At 36.0% G+C, this 22615-nt stretch overlaps 2 protein-coding genes across 5 annotated transcripts in view; both read right to left on the bottom strand.

Annotated features, from left to right (window-relative positions):
* The window catches only part of LOC127881365 (obg-like ATPase 1), a 62076-nt gene extending 59446 nt beyond the window's left edge, over window positions 1-2630 (bottom strand). Inside the window, exon 1 of the mRNA XM_052429150.1 lies at window positions 2521-2630. The gene's annotated coding sequence lies outside the window, so the exon portion shown is untranslated. The remainder of the gene's footprint in view (window positions 1-2520) is intronic.
* Window positions 2631-11443: 8813 nt separating this feature from the next.
* Window positions 11444-22321, bottom strand: LOC127881372 (uncharacterized). Of its 4 annotated transcripts, none has more exons than XR_008050025.1 (9): window positions 21564-22321; window positions 19588-19742; window positions 18076-18209; window positions 17855-17972; window positions 17046-17148; window positions 15498-16633; window positions 14267-14489; window positions 14014-14111; window positions 11444-12079 (listed from the first exon to the last, which is right to left on the bottom strand). XR_008050025.1 is itself a non-coding variant. In XM_052429160.1 (8 exons), exons 1-6 carry the CDS (start codon window positions 21630-21632, stop codon window positions 16592-16594), a joined length of 621 nt encoding a protein of 206 aa, XP_052285120.1. In that variant the 5' UTR covers window positions 21633-22321; the 3' UTR covers window positions 11444-12079; window positions 14014-14111; window positions 14267-16591. The 4 variants fall into 4 exon arrangements, 2 of the variants coding, with proteins under 2 accessions (XP_052285120.1, XP_052285121.1); XR_008050026.1 differs by having other exon boundaries at window positions 15498-16057; XM_052429160.1 differs by having other exon boundaries at window positions 14267-16633.
* Between the last annotated feature and the right edge of the window lie 294 nt (window positions 22322-22615).

Here is a 22615-nt window from a genome sequence, read left to right as displayed (position 1 = left end):
CCAATTTTGGGAAAAAAATTAATCGCAAAATTGGCTCAATTGGGAAAAATTATCGCATGTAAATTATTTAAAACAGTGTTTCTTATATTTCAAAGAAGCCGTTAACTGGTAAATAACGACTATTTTGATAACTTATTATTAAAATTTTACAAAATTTTATGAACATGTGTGATTAGTGCAGGTTTTTTAATCTGAATTTGGGGAAAAGGCTTGGCCTTTTTGAGGTGAAAAAAATCGCGGGAAGCGCCGGATTTTGAGGATAAAAAGTTAAGTCTTAAATAATCATTAACATATTGTACAGTTCTTAAAACAAATTCAAGGCAACAGATAATTTAATCATGCAATACTTTCTATTTTCTACACCAGATCAGGTCAACTTATATATTTAAAGGGTAAAAAAAAAAAAAAAAAAAAAAAAAAAAAATTTTTTTTGTTTTTTTTTGGAATTGGGAATTTTTTTTTCAATTGGGAAAAAAAACAACCAGATTTGCATTGGGAATGGGGCCGAATTTCGGACCCGTGGCATAGGGCGGAAAAAGCCTGCAGTCGGACTACCTTTAATGTCGAGCCCTGCCGCTACTGGTAGCAATTTGATTATCATCAACTGGTAACCATTGAAAATCTGTGAGCCAAGTTTCTTGAAAAGTTCTGGTGCGTTTACTTAGATCATATTTTACGACGTGCTGTATTAAGCCAGCTTTTCACCTGACCTGACCTTTGTAAGTGTCCAATAATATTCAAATAAAATTTCCCGCGGCTAGGTACGAATGAATACACTTCATTTATTCCATTGGCTGATTTGAGTATAACACCAAAACATTGGAAACATATTCACGTCTTTGTAACACTGTGATACTGCATGAAACAATTTTATCTCTAATGACAAGGCTCAATAGATAGAACAGTTTTACAATCAATTCTCGACATAAATACAGTTTGTGCGTGCACCTTTTATTTTCAGAAAATTATCAGCGCAAAAGCGTTTATACTAAAGGCTATGTTCTCATATTTAGTACTTACTTCCATATTCATGTCAACATGTTAACATGTAAAAGTATAAAGAGCAGGTTTCGGGTCAATTCGCGGCCAGTGTGTGAAAGTCAGAGTTTATATACAGTTCATCACCGGAGTTTGCAGCCAGTAAAATAATTGTTATATAATAAAGACTCTATCCGTGAACTAGGTGACCTGGAATTTTCTTTAGAATAGAAATATGTTAAATGAAGATATTCAGCAATATAATTAAGATATGTCAATAATAGATTATTAATGTGTTTTCAACAATACAATGATAAATATTATTTTAGATTAATTTAACAATAATTATTCCACCATATTGACTAATGTATTAAGCATGAGCGCGATGATTCTCGATACTGTTAATAATCAAATCATATAGCAATGTCCGACAAACCACTAAAACAGGTTTGTTCGAAGAACGCGCCTATAAATACGGATACTTCGCGTGATGCCGGTTGACTCATATGTTTTAGTTTAACTTCCATTCTTCTTTTGGTTTTCTGTTTTGTATCTAAAGGTTTATGACCAGCAATATGTAATAATGTAATAAGCCGCGAAAACTCCGCGTAACACCCCTTACTGCGTGTGATGTAGCTAAGAACTGCACAGAAAAAGACATTCGCTATCATTGATCTCATTCATTGAACTATCAACGCCGTTTATCTTTTTTAAAGATATTTCTTGTTTATCATAATCTTTCTTAGTTTTTTTGGGAGGTGGACTGCTCAAAGCTTGGGTTTCTGCTCCGTTGTTGAAGATTTAAAATAACTAAATGTTCCATTTTTACCATTAAAGTCGTCTTAAATAACAAGGTAGACCGTGTTTTGATTATCTTACTTTGATACTTTTTATTTCCGTCTGATTGTAAAAATAAAGAAACCAGTCTGTACACTGTCTAACAGTAGGGCCGAATGTTTAAAATGCGGCATGCTCCTGGTCTCTTATAGAATAAGGGAGATCACTGCGCAGGAGAGTGTCGGTATTTTAGCTTGATTGCTCCGCAAATAGCACTGACAATGTAATCGCATGTCAACATTTGGTTTTGTAAAACTTAATTACGGCTTTAATACAATGTATTTTTGTGTATACCTGGGCCCGACTTTTAAAAAACTTGTTGTCCACGGACAACTTAATTGAAAAAAATCAGTTGCCCAGACAAGCAAATGTACGACTCGGGCAACTCGGACATTTGATTTCGCCACCACTGAAGGGTACAAAAACCTATGAGTAATTCTGTCATAACCCAACAATTATGTAGTAAGAATATGTAACTCATTAGAATCACATTTGATCATTTGTTGATAGATGACAAAAACAAACACGCTTCCACTTTGATCAAATGTGTGTTTGAGTCTTCGAAATCAAACATTCACAATCCATTTAGCAATTTTCTGGCAATACAATTTGAGTAATTGCGGCTGTCTTAAACGTTTATAACTATCAATTTTAATGCAGAACTCTAAATGGAATGAAGAAATATTACAAGTTGACACAACTTACCGGCAAACTTCAACGTGTTTTGCCCAATATGGTGAAATATCCTGGTGTCTTGGACGCTTGATTGGGAGCCAAACAAAAACGACTAAATCCCGTCTCCTTTCTGAGGTATGCAAACATGGACCAAACGGACTGTGTCTTGAAAACATGAAATACACAGCTTTATATTCCTTCATTCAGATACGTACATACGACATTGTTGTCTTTATATTTGTTTTTTTTTTAATAACAAGTGATTTGCAAATATTAAATGCTCTGTTTGTATTTTTAAGCTTTGAACTTTGTATTTACTTGACATTGCGAGCAAAACTTATACAAGATGTTTTGCTGCAAAAACGTGGAAAAATTGAACTTATTTATTTCCATTTTTGATTTTGAATACTATGCGATGATTTTTTTTTTAAATAAATATGTATATTTTACCACGTGCGCTTCTGTCAAATGTTTCTTCAATTTCAACTTATATTGTATGATATGGTCAATAACACGTGATCTTTACAAGGTACTATTTGAATGTGCGCCACATGCACGGACGCTAGATGACAATATACGCAGGGTGGCGACAAGTGATTGATGCAAACTTTCGCAATTACACAATACTATCTATGTAAATAACAGAAAATGCACTGCGCACAATTTTACTACCGCGGTCTGGGCAGCTTATTTGAGAGACATAATGCACACGTACCTTGCTGGTACAGAATATATTTGGCAGAAATTGTGGAGTTAAAAGCGAAATCGCCATATAGTGTTTCAAGACGTTTTCCACTGTGAATTTAGCCGGAATATCTAATTTAGTAAGGCGGTAAATTTCAATGATATAAATGCATATAATGCAATATTTGACACTAAATCCTCTACTCTTTGTTTCATTACATCATAGGTTGCGCAATAAATTGAAACGTGTGGTATAGTGTGTTTTGTTAATTTCATTGTATGTCTAAAAAAAACTCTTATGAAGCAGGAGAGGTAATTAACATTAAAATAGTACACTCAAGTGCCGAAACATCGCACAAGCAAAATGGCTGCAGTGTAAATGCGGTAGTGATGTATAACGCAATAATGATTTATTTGGTGTCTATTGTCCTTAGCATGTGCCTTTATGCATGTGGGCTTGGTAGGTTGTCGCCATGCTGGCAGGTGGGGTTCCCACGGGTACTCCGGTTTAAATAAGTTTAAGGATAACTAAAAAAAGCTGGAAATTTCAGATATTAATTCTAAATTCGTTCCAACATTCGTGAGCCTAGTATTAAATTAAATAGGTAGAAGTGCTGGGACACAATCTCTGTCCTCACATAATACAGCTTTGGGCGCGGATGGTCCTCATAAACTTCGAAACACACACACGCACTATAAGATGATTAGCGGTAGGGCTACGTTAAAGGGGAACCATATGTAACGCCTTTAGTAAACAGTTTAACCATATACATCATGCGTGGCTTAATGTTAATCCATGCCGCACACACCAAAATCAAGGATAACAAAACTATGGTAAACAGAAAACTGTGATATTCAAAAAGGAAACGCACGTTAATATATCCATGTTTAAAAATCTTATATGAATGGCATATGCACAGTTTGCAGTAAATGTAGCTATATGATGATTTAGACTAGAGGTTTCAGATATCAGATACATACTAGTTGGGATAAAAGTTACATATTTTTTATGCTAAATTGTTGTTTTTTTGTATTTCGCTCGGCTAGTTTATCATTAAAACGGTATATAATTGTGTGTACTATTGATACATTTTCTTGAAATATTGCATTATGAGCTTTGTATGTGTGTATAAGTCTATTACGAGTTTCATATTTACCAAATACACGTTCATACTTTCTATGTTGCAATTTAATAAGCACTGAATAAATAAGAGCCTGAATTAACGAACATACGAGAATGCAAATTTACGAGAATTTATCAGATGATCGGCTTTATTGGTAAATGAACAAACTATGACGGTATTGAGCAAATCTCTTTGTACGTCTTTTTATGTTCAATAGGACGATATAAACAATAATTCAGATGGCACCGGTTTTATATGTGTATTTTATTAACCTGACCGACACTCACTTGACATATTATTTCTGTAAAAAACAGAATTGAAAACTAGGAAACGAATATGTTTTAACTTAACCCATTTATGCCTAGCGTTTACAAAAAAGGCCTAGGCAAACAGCGCAGACCCAGATGAGATGCCGCATGCGGCGTCTCATCAGGGTCTACGCTGTTTGCTTAAAGGAATTGCTGTGAGAATATTCTAAAAAAAGAAATAAATATACCAGACATCTCTAATTTTGGAAATAAATTGATCCAATTTAGAAGGATGGGAGAGTCCACTAAGCATAAATGGGTAAAGCCATTCTCGATTGCAGCGGACCATGTCATTCAGTGGTGCACAATTTATTTAAGTTTGGTGAGTTAATTTTGCAACCCAGAATAGACATTTCTTTTTTTTATAGAGAAACCAATGGCAATCAAATCTTGATAACAAAGACGATGGGAATAATGACGCTGATTGTTTTTTGTTGGTGTTGATGATAATAAAGATAATGGAGCGGCAAGTTTTTTCGTTAAATATGTTAGCTGGTGATGTTATGCGGCTGATTTTGCTGGTTGTGTTAAAGATTTGGATAAGGATACAAAACAAAGACTTGGAGAAGACGAATTATGAGGTTCTGTCATACCCTTTTATGTTATGATCACTAATTACAATCATCGAACACATGGGACGGGGTTCGATAATAAGTCTCGTTGACAGCAAAGTGCATCCCTACGGTAACGTTCTTTTAATTTGAACGAACATTTTGGGTGGACTACTTAGTGTTGTGCAACAGGACACAGTTGAGTTCCTTTATTTTTTTCAATAATAGCAACAATCAAACGAAATCAACTTTTAAATTTTGATAAGCTCCTTTATTGACACTATAAATTTTAGAGGAAATTGGTGCAGCGTTGGTTCAATGAATTCTATAATAAGTTCATTATTGTTAAATCGTTTAATTGCGGTTGAATACTCATAAATTTAGAACACTTTATCCATGTTTTTATTATTATATTTCGTTCATATGTTAATTTAATCTAATTTAATTTAAATAATAAGATATAAACATTTTTTTCTGTAAATTATATTGAATTATTTACATTTGTTCATGCAAAATGTGTGAGTAATAACGTGGATTTCATAATGTTGCTATAATACAAATTTTCTGCTGCGTGTGCAGCTGAAGTTTGCCGTTTGTTTAATTTATACATTAATTATCGCCATGGACGATGTCGATAAATTTTACTATGATAACAAGAGATGTCAGATGACAGCGCGCTCGACTTTTCGAGTGCTTGACAGTATAACGTAAGCAATCATGGGGATAGTGTTCATATTCAATATGGTCAAGGTACATTGTTATATAGTCATTTTCTAACTGGAAGATGACCATAATTAAAACATATTGATCGCTTATGTTTAAAAGAAGTGGTACATTATAGACGATTCTGAGTTCAGGTATATTTTCCACAATCCATTGAACATATGTAAAGACATAAAACAAACTAATAAGATTATATTTCAAAATTGATAGCAATAGCTTGGGTGGGATGGTTGGACGGTCTTTCAAAAATAAAATAATAAAAATGATTTTTTATGTTTTTTTTACCATGTTTAAAAAAAGATATGTGTTTGTCAGAAACACAATGCCCCTAATGCACCGCTTTGATTTTTTGTTTAATTTTGACCATGAAGAATGACCTTGACCTTTCACCACTCAAAATGTGCAGCTCCATGAGATACAAATGCATGCCAAATATCAAGTTGCTATCATCAATATTGTAAAATTTATGACAAAGGTTAAAGTTTTGTGACACATACAATGACAGACACATACAATGACAGACAGACAGACAGACAGACACACAGACAGACAGAAAGACAGACAGACAGACAGACAGACAGACAGACAGACAGACAGACAGACAGACAGACAGACAGACAGACAGACAGACAGACAGAAAGACAGACAGACAGACAGACAGACAGACAGACAGACAGACAGACAGACAGACAGACAGACAGACAGACAGACAGACAGGCAGGCAGGCAGGCAGAACAGGCAAAACAGGCAGAACAGGCAGGCAGGCAGGCAGGCATTGATGTGTGTGTGTGGTGATATTTCAAAAATAAGAAGAAAAAAAAGAGCTGTCTCCATATGATGACATATGCCCCCTATAAACGCTTTGATAGAAGTTAGGAGCATTTTTCGAAACCTAAACGCAGATTTTGAAACCTAAACGCGGACCCTAAGTTCAAGGTCAAGGTCAAAGGGGTCAAAATTCGTGTGCGTATGGAAAGGCATTGTCCATATACACATGCATACCAAATATGAAGGTTACATACGAAGCGACATAGAAGTTATGAGCATTTTTCGAAACCTAAACTCAAAGTGTGAGGAACAAACAAACGGACAGACGGACGGACGGACGGACAGACGGACGGACAGACGGACGGACGGACGGACAGTGCGATCACTATATGCCCTTCTTCGGGGGCACAAAAAAGGGAAAACAATTATTTATGTTTTTTAGGGGGGGGGGATTCTGGGGTGGAGCGTGGGAGATGGTTTGGGTGGAGTCCATTGTGGTATGTCAGGTAAGTGTTGTTCTGTCAAAGTATGAATCAAATCTGATCCTAAATAAAGAAGTTATGGCAATTAAAGCAAAATTTATTTATTTGAACTTGAGATTCAAGGTCAGTCAAAGGTCAAGGTCAAATTCAACTTGCCAGGTACAGTACCCTAATGATAGTAAGAAAGTATTTTAAGTTTGAAAGCAATAACCTTGATGCTTTAGAAGTAAAGTGCATCAAAAGACAAAATTTTACAAAATATTCAAAGTTACTAAGTCAAAAAAGGGCCATAATTACGTCAAAATGCCAACCAGAGTTATGCAACTTGTCCTGTACAGTCCCCTTATGATAGTTAGCGAGTGTCCCAAGTCTGAAAGCAATCGCTTTGATACTCTAGGAGTAAAATGGACGAAAACACAAAACTTAACCAAATTTTCAATTTTCTAAGAATAAAAGGGGCCATAATTCAGTGAAAATGCCAGTCAGAGTTACATAACTTTGCCTGCACAGTCCCCTTATGATAGTTAGTAAGTGTTGCAAGTATGAACGAAATAGATTTTATACTTTAGGAATAAAGTGGACCTAAACAGAAAACTTAACAAAATTTTCAATGTGCTAAGTATAAAAAGGGGCATAACTCTAAAAATAATATTGACAGAGTTTTGCACCTTGGCCTACACAATTGTCTTGTTTCCATAAAGAAGTTTTCAAAGTTTGAGTTTATTTGTGATAGTATTATTTGACTTTATAAAAAAAAAAATAACCAACGCCGACGCCGGTACGAGTAGTATAGCTCTTATTTTTCTTCGAAAAGTCGAGCTAAAAACCAACTCTATTAAGTCGGTGTATGATGTGCTTGAAGAAAACGTGATTGATTCTTATTAAACTGTGACTGTCACGCGCTGTAAACAACAAGTGAGTAGTTAGATTGTACCTGACCAATTTGCAGCCGCAGACACTCAAATTTAAGACTATATTTGCTTAATTGTTTATTCCTTTCGTTGATTATTGTTCACGATCAAATGAACAGTTATGCGACTTGAAATCGTCGCATAATGCGAAAAAAATCCGCGTGCAAGCAAAGATAAGCGACATAATTAGAAGACATTTTTTACCACGCTCTTGTCAATGATTTAATAATTTGAGACGCGCTCTTTGAAAAGGGAGATTACTGCGTGAAGTATCGTCCCAGATTAGCCTGTGCAGTCTGTTCAGGTATTGTATTTTTCGTTTAAAGGAATACTCTTCTTGAGGCACATTCAGGCTTGGCGAAAAGAGTCGTCTCTGCTTAGCAAGTGCGGACTGCACAGGCTAATCTGGGACGACACTTTCCGCACATGCATTAAACCCCCTTTTCACAGAGCGAGACTCGTTAATTGAATGGAAGATCTCTGTATTGTGTAGTACTTTTTCCGCGATTTTTACTAAATAGTTGGTAAAACACGGAAAGATGTCATTATAGCCATAAAAGGAAAATTGCCCCTTCCCGCGGGTGGCTTTTTGTTACAACGAACCGGAACCATTTTCGAACTCCGCAAATATATCATAATATCAAATGTTTTGACTAGATTTAATGAAAATTGGACTAAACAAGTGACCTCTAGAGTGTGAACACACTTTTCCTTTCACATTTGACATGATGACCTAGTTATTGACATCGACCACCCGGCCATTAAGTCAGGTATGACTTGCGACATATTTATAACACTATGTAAGTGAGTGCCACAGGAATTGTCCTAAGTAACCGATAAAAAAGCGTTAAAAAGGGTTTATAGTAGTAAATATTTTTTGCGTGGTTGTTTTTAAATGATGTATTTTCTAATATTTTACACGGAGGTATTGAAACGCAAGTTCGTGGATATTGTATATTCTTGAAGCGAATATATACGATATTTTATTTGAGTTGTGTTCTGAGAAAACTGGGCATAATGCATGTTCGTGAAGTGTCGTCCCAGATTAGCAATCCGCACAGGCTGATCAGGGACGACACTTTCCGCTTTTATGAGATTTTTCGTTTAAATGAAGTCTCTTCTTAGCCAAAATCCAATTTAGGCGGAAAGTGTCGTCCCTGATTAGCCTGTGCGGACTGCACAGGCCAATCTGGGACGATACTTTACGCACATGAATTATGCCCAGTTTTCTAAGAACGCTACTCAAACACATAACACGTCAATGCTTAAGTTACTGGAATAAATGTTCAGAAGAAGAAGTAACATGAACCAAGTAGTGATTTATTCGATTACAATTTTCTAATGTACCGCATGGCAACATGTACACTGTTGGAAAATACCTAATAGTCTGTTTGGATTCGTTCATTTGACACATAGATACAACTTTGTTTCTGCAACAAAAAATAGTAAACTTGTCGGTATCGTCGTAAAAATGGTCGTTATGTATTAGAGTCGCTTTCTGAAAAAACTAGGCTAAATGCATGTGCGTAAAGTGTCGTTCCAGATTAGCCTGTGCAGTCCGCACAGGCTTATCAGGGACGACACTTTACGCCTTAACTGGATCTTCGTGGAGAACAGACTTCCTTTAAACGAAAAATACCATAAAAACGGAAAGTGTCGTCCCTGATTAGCCTGTGCGGACTGTACAGGCTAATCTGGGATGACACTTTACGCACATGCATTTAACCCCGTTTTGTCAGAACGCGTCTCATTATAGTTCAGAAAACAATACGTCATTGAGGTTACCATGTAATGTTTGTTAATTTATTTTATTAAACATTCTTCGTTCATATTCAAATGTTGGTAAAAGATTGCTGTCGTAAAAATGTTGGCATTGAAATCGTATACCATCGCTTTAATGTACTGTTATTTGCACAAGTACTTGAAAAAATATTTTGGTCCTTATATATATATAAGGATTTTTATTTAAGTACCAGTGGTTATTGGTAGCGAAAAATAAATGACACTCAACGGATGTTGATTCACAAATATGGAAACCATAGTAAAGCAAATATTTTTCTCTAGGATCGAATTTTCTTTCACTTATGCACATATATATTTCAGTGAAGAGCAAATAATAAAAAGTTACTTGCGTAATTCAAAGTATTGTACTTAATTGTATTTAGACGAGATACTAAACGCGCTTCGGTTTTCATCTGAAGTTCGTGACATTTATAGTTTATGATGTCATCCTGATAATGGTCTCAATAGAAGGTAAATCACGTGTTAGTGGTTGCCAACTGCCATGCCTGCAGCCCCATGTGTCTATCAGTGCGCGCTGTTTTACCCCCTCTCTCTAAACATCTGTTGTTTTTACAACCGGAGATCTGTTAGTCTATAGGCAAGATCAGTGGATAATGGTGTTCGAATAATGTATGTGGACCGTGCTCAGTGAAATAGGGGTTTAATGCGTGTGCTGGATTTTCGCTAAAAGTCTTTCTGTAAACGAAAATATCATAAAAGCGGAAAGTGTCGTCCCTGATTAGCCTGTGTGGACTGCACAGGCTAGTCTGGGACGACAGTACGCACATGCGTTAAATCCGTCTTTCACAGAGCACGGCCTATACTTGTTAATACAGTCTGTTATTTTCTATATGTTATGGTGTTAGTTCTGTGTAAACAGAAGTTGACTGATAAATGTTGACTAATATTACATTCAGTACCTACGAACATACACTGACCACATTATCGCAGGTTGCTCACTTCATTTGTTCAGTAACACTGCGCATCACGACATGTATAGTTTATATTCAACAACCACTGTGTTTTTTTTATATAAATGTATTTGCAGTTTGTTCTTCTAAGCGCGGATTCTATTTCGGCTAAACTATTGCGCGAATCAGTTAAGTCCATGCTCGTATGCGCGTATTTGAAGTAGTTATTTGTATAAAAAATAAAATACAGCTCTCTCGATCTTTCCCTTATTTATGATTAAGCCTGTCGCTGTAAAATGTAGTTTTATTTTTATTAGATTTTGCAAGCCCTGACCCGAACTGTACATGAAATGTAAATGACGATATGTTTCAAATGTGTCAGTTTGAGCATCCGTACATAAATATATCGCAATGATTGATACCTATGATGTAATCAATATGAACATAAATGCTAATACATTGTAGGTGAACGTTGTCAGTTACATGTCAATTACAGCTTAAGGTGACATTGAAATATCGGTTCGTGGTGGGGCATTAAAGGGGAAATATCGATTCGTGGTGGGGCATTAAAGGGGAAATATCGGTTCGTGGTGGGGCATTAAAGGGTAAATATCGGTTCGTGGTGGGGCATTAAAATACAAATAACGCCTGTTACCCAGCTGCACCTTATTTCATTACTTCAAAAACCAAATGAACAATATCAGATGCTTAGTTTTATTTACATTTGCAGACATGAAATCAAACATCTTGCAGTTGAACAACTCAAGTATGCACTTCGAAATTCAATAGTTGAAATTTTCACACTGACTTTCGGTGTTATAGCAATATATACTCTGTACACATTTACGGTACATTCTACATACAAGAAAGCAATAATACAATGGACATTAAGTAGAGACAAACTAAATGGAATCATGCATCGTACCGGTCGGTATCACAAGTATATACATAAATGGATTTGTCTTGGAATTTTACAATTCTACAAAACTGCTCATATCACAGATGAAAACATATTTGATTTATTCGAAAATAACTGTTTAAACAATTCATTTAAGAGATATAATTGGTATTGTAACAACATATATGCGAAGTCCATGAGTTATTTCAACATTGTTTGACTTCTGCCACCAGGAGGCTACATTCCGATGAACAAGGCACCCTGCACGTCAGACCAGGAACCTCGATCTTCGGGGCCTGGACGATCATCAACATTCTCGACCTTCCAATCGCTGAACGAGTAATCAGAGGGATACTCGAATAGACTGTGACGCTGATAAAATATCCCGCTCTTTTCTACCAACTCGCGTCTAGTATAGAACCACAAATCCGTTTGGCAATATTCTGCCTGAAATTGCACAATTACAGAGGTAATTTTATTATATCTTCAAGAATATATACATGTATTATATTCGCCTAATATAAATGATCTTAAAGCAATGAGTTGTATTTGTCGTTTGCCATTATATTATATTCCCTGGTGGTTTACTGAAAGTATGCCGTTATCAAATATATCGTTCGTTTTTCATCTGTCGGGTTGTTATAACATTATTACTGTAATGGTAATTATCTTCGAATGGTAATTCAAATATTAATTGTAATATTGTACATTGTTTGAGGCATTATGAAACTCACTAATCTGCAATATTTGGGACTTGAATATGAATAGCTATGTACTGCGCATTCAAATTGTGAGTACATTGGGTGTTAAGTTCTCCTTACTTCAAAACTACTGTGAAGGCTTTTCTTGAAGCCCAAGTCTGCAGATACTTAAACTGTGCACAAATCAATCGTTTCATAAAAAATCATTTTACATAAAATAACACAAACAGGCATGAGTACGATAATAATATAGATTTGGTTCTACTTAATCGTATACTCCCCAAACAATATGGCGTGATGCATATGAAGTATATCAAGTGAGTACACTACGTATCCACCCTTACTAAAACACAGTATACAGCCCATTTGCGCCAAGCGCTTTCGAAAATAATAAAATGTACTTCATAAAGAGGAAATAGTTTTCTATTAAGAACAGATACGATTTAAGCTTCTATACATATATTTTCAGTTGAGAACGGCTTTAAACGAAGTTTCAACTTGTGAACAGAACTTTCCATAGATATCGGACACACGAAGTATTGAATAAGTAAACGCGATGTACCCCCAAAATGTTTACGTAAAACAGAGAGCCTTTAAGGGTTCACTTAATTTCACGGACAAAAATTATTAAAACCATAACCTGGTGATCTGGTTTTGACCTCACTTGGCCCATATTTAAACATGACATTTTTATTGTCCAAAACATTTTGAGCAAGTTTCAGCAAAAAATTAGTCATACATATCACCGTCTATCATCACCACCGGAAATAGATGACCAGCGAAGCGAAAGTAAACCAACCAACCATGGAGAGCAGTGAGTATTTACCTAAAATATCTAATAATTACTCGCTTCTGTATAACCAGTGCGTGTAAGGCATCTTAAGAAAGATAAATTGTTTAAAACTTTGTATCTATATTGCAATTCGTATTGATGAAGCGTTATTTACACAAATTTATGACTGCTCGGTACCGGTTTGAAATTGGTACTTCTCGAAGAAACAGCTTTTCTTTTATGATTACATGGTTTGCCATCGTGTATGGAGTTGATTTCCTATTCTTATAGGCAATATATACCATCTTAACGCTATTTCTGGTCTTGGTTTGATTATTGTTTTTGGAAATCTATTAAAATAAAATAACTGTAGTGTACGGCAAATAGTTGTTTATGGCAAAAAAAAAACACATTCTGACTAAGTTTTATCAAGATGTAATCATAAATATTGCCCTCTGGGTGGCAACGAGTTTTTTCAAAGATTTTATAGTGTGACATGTTTTTTTTCCTCGCAATACCTTGATTCAAATTTGGCCTAGATATTGTCAAAATAAGCATTCTTACCAAGTTTCCACAAGATAGACTATAAATGTGGCTTCTAGACTGGTAACAAAGTTTCTCTAAGATTTGAGCTTGTGACATACTTTTTGGACGCAAATGACCTAGATTCAAACGCTGCCTATATAGTATCCAGATAAACTTTCTGACCCAATTTCATTAAATTGAAACACAAATAGTGGTATTGAGCTAAATATTAACGCAAGCCGTACAACACACACCGGACGATGCTCGACGACGGACGCCTGGCAAGGTTAATCACAATAGCTTACCTCAACGTTCATCCAAAAGTTATTGTATTGAATGTATAATAACTAATAAATTGAAGGTCAATATTTTCTACACGTTACCTCATAATACAGTTGATTTCCAGATGCATCAACGATCATGTACCGGAGGTCGCTCCCAGCAATGATTGCGTCTGTTATCCGCTGTGACTCGCCGCTTCCTGTTGGAACATGTGCGTATGTAAATAGATAAACATATCGTTGAAAAGAGAAAACTTACATTCAGTCATTGTACAAATGTTCAAATTTTAAGGAATTATCAGTTGAATACGCCAAGATTCCACACAACAACAAAAAAAAAACAACATCGGCTTACCGTTTGACCGATCGCGGAGTTCCACAAACCAAGTCAATGCCACAGTATTGTCAGTTTTTGCGGATATTGCGTTTTTGTCACCGATTTTGTGCCTGACGGTGGTCACCTTTCCGCTAGTGGACACGAACAGCCATTGCCAAGTTGGGTCCTGTAGGTTGTCGTTCATGCTGTCCAATACCTGTATCGTTAGGACGTCGTCGGTGCTTATGGTAATAAAGTTCGCCTGAAAAAATACGCAAAACAGGAGGACCATAGGCCAATTGGTCGCGCACCTGATTTCAAAAGGAACTTAGCTGTGATGTGCCGCTTTTGTTGTAGTTTTGATAATCATTGTAGAAATCATCCAAGATTTTATTAGCACAAATGCTCTGAACAAGTTTCATGATGCTTGTATGGAAAACTATCGCTAGTCTAGAGTATTCACAAGGTTGCATTAAAACCATATAAACAAACAATAGCTCGCCTCCGGGTGTTCATGTTTTATGTTAGATGAACAAAAAAGGGAAAGTTTCCATAGCAAATATCCAAATTTCTGTGCCTGGCGGTTGATTAGGAAAGATTTTTAGAGTATTCACTATATATAGTGCAAGTTGCAAGCTAAACCCCGGGAACATGATTTAAACAAACTTGGTAGGGAACCACCAAATGTTGTGCACACCAAATATCAAAATGTGTGAACCTTGTGTTTTCAGACGAGGAAATTTGATATATGTTCGTGCATAATGTAAGGAAAAACGCAACCCAATGGCGAGGTCAATTAAATGATGGTACACACGACATATTTAATTCCCGACTTTTTTTCTCTCTGGAAGGAATAGTTTTTTTTTAAGTTTTCATTTGTAAAACCTTGTATATCTCTGACTACTTACATTTGCAACGGACAGAAACGTTTGAAACACCCAAGAATCATACCGTGAAGTACACACGCAAGCACACACCTCACACGTAATGACGGGCATCACGGTTTCCTAAAAGTTGCCGATGAGGACAATGTGCTCAGGTGAGCTCAAAACTAAATACAATCGTTTGTTTATTATTCCAAACGTCAAATTATTTGATTTTTTTCTGTCTTTCTGTGATTGTGACCACTTATTGCTTACCTGCACCATTTATTCCGATTCTTATCTCGCCATAGCTACGACATTTCAATTGTTTATTTTCGTACTTATCTTTAGGATTGATGTCATTTTATTAATAAGTTGGTAAGCTTCAGCCACGTCATGAGACTGACCTGATGAAAGGTTTGTCCTATGCGAACTTTGATCCTTTTACCGGCTCTCACTGCTGCCAGGAGTGCGGCAGAGGATTCAGACACTGCGATGCCATCGCGGTTGTGGTTACAATACACTAAATGATCGCTTCATGTAGGGCTGTACTCTCTAAAAAAATATCATAGTTGACAGGAAGGCCTGTTTTACACTTTTTACCATTATTCAGGTGTTATCTTGCGGAGATAATGGTAGGGCATGAATAGGTGTTCACCACTGAATCCCTGAAATATGACACACTTGAAGACTATAGTAAACCATTGCACTAGAAAAGGTTACATTCCACTAAGAAACGGCCGAAAAAAAAAGTTGCAAAAACAGTCGATTTTGATTTGTGTCAAGTTCTTTCTTGCATTGTACATGACATATCTTTTTTATTGCATAAATCGATTCCGCTTAGAATGGCCTTTAAGAAAAGGTATGGTTATGGGGGTCTCTATGTGCAAAATGTTGCATTTATTTTCGCTCAAAGTTGTCGCTTTTACATTGAATTATATAGGGAAACTATTTGGTGTATTATGACCTAAACGCAAAACCAGGCCTAGTCACAAAGAAGCTGTATTTACCGAAAATCATCATTTTTTTAGTGAGATATGATGCGTTTTGGCAAATTTCGCGGAATAAATGCGTTTGTTTCACGAATTTAAGGAGCATCGTGAGTTTTTAAGAAAAAAATACGTTTTCAGAGGAAAATAAGAAAAAAATGTACAAAAACTCGTCTTGAGCATCTCAAATCGCAACAATTTGTGCTGAAAGAGCTCATGAACACGTTTTAATAGTTGTTTACTTCTTTTTCTACATAGCTTGTAACAATATTCCAGTATTTTGACCGATTGTAGTTATTTAGGGTAATCGTTTTACGCCTGAACGCCCGTTATAAATCAAAGCTCCGAACGCGAAAGCCACATGGCTTATCAGGCGTTATAATAAAATGCATTTTCAAGCATTTCTACGTGAAAGATCGGTCTGAAAATTGGCATGCACATAGAAAATAGGTTTATAAGTATCGAGAAGTGCTTATTTTTCGAGATGTTAACAGTAAACGTTGTCTTATAGGTTACAATACACTAAATGATCGCTTCATGTAGGGCTGTACTCTCTAAAAAAATATCATAGTTGACAGGAAGGCCTGTTTTACACTTTTTACCATTATTCAGGTGTTATCTTGCGGAGATAATGGTAGGGCATGAATAGGTGTTCACCACTGAATCCCTGAAATATGACACACTTGAAGACTATAGTAAACCATTGCACTAGAAAAGGTTACATTCCACTAAGAAACGGCCGAAAAAAAAAGTTGCAAAAACAGTCGATTTTGATTTGTGTCAAGTTCTTTCTTGCATTGTACATGACATATCTTTTTTATTGCATAAATCGATTCCGCTTAGAATGGCCTTTAAGAAAAGGTATGGTTATGGGGGTCTCTATGTGCAAAAGGTTGCATTTATTTTCGCTCAAAGTTGTCGCTTTTACATTGAATTATATAGGGAAACTATTTGGTGTATTATGACCTTGTTCTCGTACACAACATCCCAGCACGTGTCCACAAACCAGGTCAGATTCAGGTTGGTTCTTCGCTCATAGCTTTGTTGCTCAGTTGTGTACCACTTGTAGCTACAAGGAAATACTACAATTTTTCTCGGAGCCAAGAATGAAAGATAGAGAAGATATTTACAAGCGTTACTTTTTGCGATCATTTTTTTATTGTAAAACATTAAAACCTTTATAATTTAATATGGAAATATTGCAAGCGAGTTTTAGCCAGTTAAACTTTAGCGGTCTTCATGAACACGTATATGTAAGGGGCTCATAAAGGGTCTCGTTTATATATTAAGGCTGTAGTCAATCGTCCCTCGTTTAATGTGATGCATTCAATTAACCCTTTGCATGCTGGGAAATTTGTCGTCTGCTAAATTGTCGTCTGCTGAATTTCTAAAACTCGCATTTTCTTCGTTTTTTTTCAAAGAATACTATCAGAATAGCAAACAGTTTGGATCCTGATGAGACGCCACGTTCTGTGGCGTCTCATCTGGATCCAAACTGTTTGCAAAGGCCTTCAAAATCCGGTTCCAGCACTGAAAGAGTTAACCTGATAAAGTAAATGGACAAACCGCTGAAGCTCGCCCTATTTCTTTTTCTAAGCCGGCTATGCTTGCACCATTTCGGCACCAATCATTCTCTCAATATGCTTCCATACCCTTTTTAATTCAATCGGGTACGCAGCCAAATTCAATGTCAACTGTATTCTAAAGTTTGATTTTAACGGATCTTGCTCATAAGAAACCACAACAATCTGACAACGCATATACGAACAACCAACCTTGCTCCCTCCATGCTGTTCTCGGTCAATCTTTGGTTGAAAATTCGGTACACTCGTTGAAATGTGTCGTTGAATGATCGACCATCATTTTTGTCACGAATTTCCCAGACGGACATACCTGCGTTAGAAATAGTAATAAATACGCGTATTGAAGCATGTACAACAAGTATTACCAAATGTTTAAAGATTAATATTTTCACATGAAATCCTCCTAAACGTACCCGAAACTGTAGCAGAATCCACCGAAACATTGTGCAGTTCAAAGTATTGGTTCTCTACACAGACCTTGACACTGGCGCCATTGTTTATTGAAGTCAGTAGCTGGCTAATTTCGGACACTTGGTGAAATCTCGGTCTGAAACACAAATCCACGGTGAAAAGTGCACGCAAATACATTCGAATAATTATATTGAATCGGCATAACTGTATGACAAATTGTATTCCAAGGTATTTAATATTATCAGAAATATAATTTCTGGGTCTGAAAATAAAATATATGAAATATAAAAACTAAAGTGTGCTTAAAACAGGTGTTGATGGATTGTTCATATGCAAAATGCATTCACGCAATCGATACAAACTTAATTTTGTTATTCAAATACCACTGTCACTGTTTGTATGAATGTCTTTTATCTTATAATACTAGCTGACGTCCACACAAATTACTCTCCTGCAAATGTTTCTTGAGATCGATTATCACGATATTCACAGCATTGCTTAAATGGTGGTGTTGTTTGGATCTATAATGTAATGTCATAGGTTAAGTAAGTCTTTGGATAGAAAAGTTGAATGCGTCTCTGCAAAGTGAGCCTACCGAGACACTTTTAATACCTCGAGTAAAACTAGTCTAAAAGGAGGGCGCGTATAACAGCAGATATGTATATGCATACATGTTAAAAACATCGCTACATGTAAAATGTTGTCTTTGTTTAAGAATGTTTTAGTCCCGAATTATTTGCAATGACCGTTCTTATACTATAACCGCAGCTTTAATCATTTTACTTGTGTTTCGTTTTATGAAGTTCCCTTACACTGCGGTGCGTATGTTGAGGCACGAACGACAACTCTGCTAGGAGAATGGTTCGCCTTATTGCACAAAACAAGCTGACAGTCTACGGAATTACTGTCAAGATAATGTTTCTGGAATTTCAGTATTGCTATATTTGGTGTCAATTGCCTAAAAAGTACCATTGCAAAATCAAACAAATCGGTTTAAGTGGTAAAATTGGACTCTGCTACGGCGCTTTTCTCTCGTCGTTAAATTTGATGTTGAGGTTTTAACGTTGATTGCAAAACACCCTCCCCACACACACGCACGCGCACACACAACCGCATCCCCCACCCCCCACACACGCACACATCCGCACACGCACCCACACACACACACGCACGCACACACGCACGTACGCACACACACACAAACACACACGCACACACAATTGCTAATACTTAAGTCATGCACAATCACGGGCAAATTTGACAAAACCTTTTGAACAATCACATTTGTTTTAAATCTTAATTAAATGACACAATGTGTGTTCCTAAAAACCTTGCTACGTGGACCTTTTATTCACGCTCAAATAACATATTCAGTCTTCTTAAATGTCGTAATAGAAAGCAATTTTAAGGCAAATGATGAACTGTCTCAAGAGAACGTACAGCCACTGAATATTTCACATTTCACAGCGTTAACAACACTCATTTTAAGAACATAAATAACACAATCAGTTTACCTAGTAAAATAATTTCCGTTAGCCCGGTATGTGCCAGAATACTTGAAATTGTCACCCAGGAATGTAACTTGAAATTCGAAACGTCCGTCAGTGGAATGTATATGACAGGGAAGGCTGTATGAATAGGCAACAATCGATGACTGAGTATCAACGTTCTGAAAAATAATTATATTCAGATAAAAAGAAAAGCTTATATCGGCTATTTTGATAAACTTTATAATATGCTTTGCAGTGGAACATAGAATACAATTCAATGAAACATATAATATGACATATTTTTCACTGAAAAAATGTGTTCATAAACAGAATAAGTATATACAAACCCGGTTGGCCAACACCGTCACCGACAGCTTCATATATATAACACTTTTTAGCTAGTCGTGAAAGCTCGTAAGGGTAAATAAGCGTACATGTAATATTTTTTAATAAGTCGAGGAATGCTATGGGAATTTAACTTTTTCTCCTAGGGACCCGCATTTTAAGCTGACTTTTAAGCGTTAAATTTTCACAAATCACTTTGTATACAACATGGCTGACAATGTTAAATAGGTAAATAATAACGAAAGGTGATTAACGACGATAATAAAGTACAAAAAGTTAAACCACACATAGAAATATGGTTCATTTTCACCTTTAATGTGACATTATATATATATATAAAAAAGACAAAATCGCGTTTTGCCTCACGTGTCACTTCAAAATAAAAGCGAACAGGGAAGGAACCTAACACACATTGATCGCAATCTTGCGACTCTTAATAACTCCATACAATCCAATAAGTCGATCACGATATATTACGAAAAACAAAGATCAGGTCACTTGAAAATGGCTACTTTTATTAATTGGTTAGGTTATGTGAAGAGACAACCCAGTGTTATACCCGATTGAAGTTTTTTTTTCAATGTAACCCTTAATTTTGGACGAACACCCTCCTATTTTTTAATTGTTATTGTATATGTTCAGTTTTTATGATGACCATTGAATATCAAGCAATACAAGCCTATATGTCCCTGAGATCTAAATAGTTCTCAACAGATGTTACACAATGGCTTAAAGGGAGCTTTCCACGTTTTGGTAACTTGACAAAACTGATTATTATTTTATTTCAGATTTGAAAATTTTTGTTGTTGTTATGATATTTGCGAGGAAAAAGTAATACTGAACATTAACCATGCTCTAAAATATCCAGTATATACATTATTTGACGATTTAAAAACCTGAAAATTATAAAGCGTTACAAACGCAGATAAATTGAATAATTTTGAGAGTTCTGATGTTATAGTTAAAGTTTGTGACACAACGAGGATTGCTTATATAAAGTATAAAATACATCACTTTATATAAGCAATCCTGGTCTAAGAGTTAGACTTTTACTCCAAGGTTAAGTGGTTCGAGCCCAGTTGAGCTTTACTTTTTCTTTAATTTCATTTTTGAACATTTCTCGAGCTAGTTAGATCCAATGTTTACATTTATCAAATTGAAGCATTTAAAGACAAACTTCAATACATGCACAATCTTTGAAAAGGTCCTTTTAATGAGTTAAACTTACAAATTCTTATATTTAGTAGATATTTTGTAAAATATCGTTTTGTAGACGTCTGTGCAAGCTCTGGCGTATGTCGTTGTCTAAATAAACAAAGACGTTTCTACACTAGACACGGTCTCGAAAACATAAACGTCGTGCACATTTTTAGCCCTAACACGTGTTTCAAGCTGAACTGATATTAGTTCGGTGAATAAATACCGAAACTTATATATGTATATGTAATGCATTGCATATTTTTTCAATTAAGTGCTTATACATACAAAATAGTCATTGGCTAGTTGTTTAAAGATTTTCTTTAGCTTAAACCCATAATTTGTGTCCACATCGGCACACGCTTAATACAACCAAAACGCAACAGTACTCCGAAATGCTGCAATAAAAAAGTTAAACTCTTTCTTCATCATGCTTTAAATACAATTGTGTAACTTACCGGTGCTGTCAGGGGGTTAGAGTACGTGACCTTCTGGGTATAGAAAAAACGGTATCCGTTCTCAAACATTTTAACATCGTCGCCTCTCTGTATTGCCGCAATAAGGTCGCCAATAGTTCCGTTCGATGACAGGAAGAAACCCCCTCCGGAAGAAACCCCCTTCGCTAAAAACGGCAGGGCGGAAGAAACCCCCTTTCATAGTTTGCATACCCGGAAGAAACCCCCTCGCTAGTTTTGCCTAGGCGGAACAACCCCCCTTCGAGTTTTCAGACAGGCGGAATAAACCCCCTTCCATAGCGGAACAAACCCCCTTCCAGACGATTTAGTTACATTTAAACGCACGGTAATTGTTTACAGAAATTCACTTTCATTTTCAAAAAGTTCTTGGGAAGCACGTTTTTTTGCATGATTCAATTTTTTTTTAAAGACGAATGCTTCGGTTATTATAGGAAAATATGTACGAAATATCTTCGTCACTATCGGCTCTGGGCGCTAATTTTGTGTGTTTGATATTTTTATCAATCAAGTACAAGTTAACGCATATAAAATGGTATAATCTCACTGAAACGCGTGCAAGACAAATTCACACGAGCATCTCATCATTAACAACTTGTGAACAAACGGCCGGTACACCTCTTTACTCAGCACATAACAGTTTGGAAATAGATATTCGCACCTGCATTTAATTATATAAAAGGTCCTTTAATGTACCGGCTATTGTAGATAATGATGAGAAGTTGTGTCATGTTGTGCCTTTGCGGCTCGTGTGAAGTTATGTACAGTTTTTTTTAATTACATTTGCTCGATTAATTGGTATGTATATATATACACATCGTTGGTATTTCGAATATATCAATAATGGAGATCATCAAGAACAACAAGGGTGGGCAGAAGTTGTGTTACTAGGGGTACTGCTACACGAAAGAAAGCAAAGTCAGCGGTTAGCCAGCGTTGGGAGTGTGACCAACGGGGTTCACAGAAATGCCGTGCTATTGCTACCACTGATCTAGAGGTAAGTAATATTATATCATGTACTTATACTCAAAAATAAA

Source organism: Dreissena polymorpha, chromosome 5 (genome assembly GCF_020536995.1).
Source record: "Dreissena polymorpha isolate Duluth1 chromosome 5, UMN_Dpol_1.0, whole genome shotgun sequence".
NCBI lineage: Eukaryota > Metazoa > Mollusca > Bivalvia > Myida > Dreissenidae > Dreissena > Dreissena polymorpha.
Note: the sequence above shows the minus strand (reverse complement) of the source record. Positions and strands in the feature narration are given on the sequence as shown.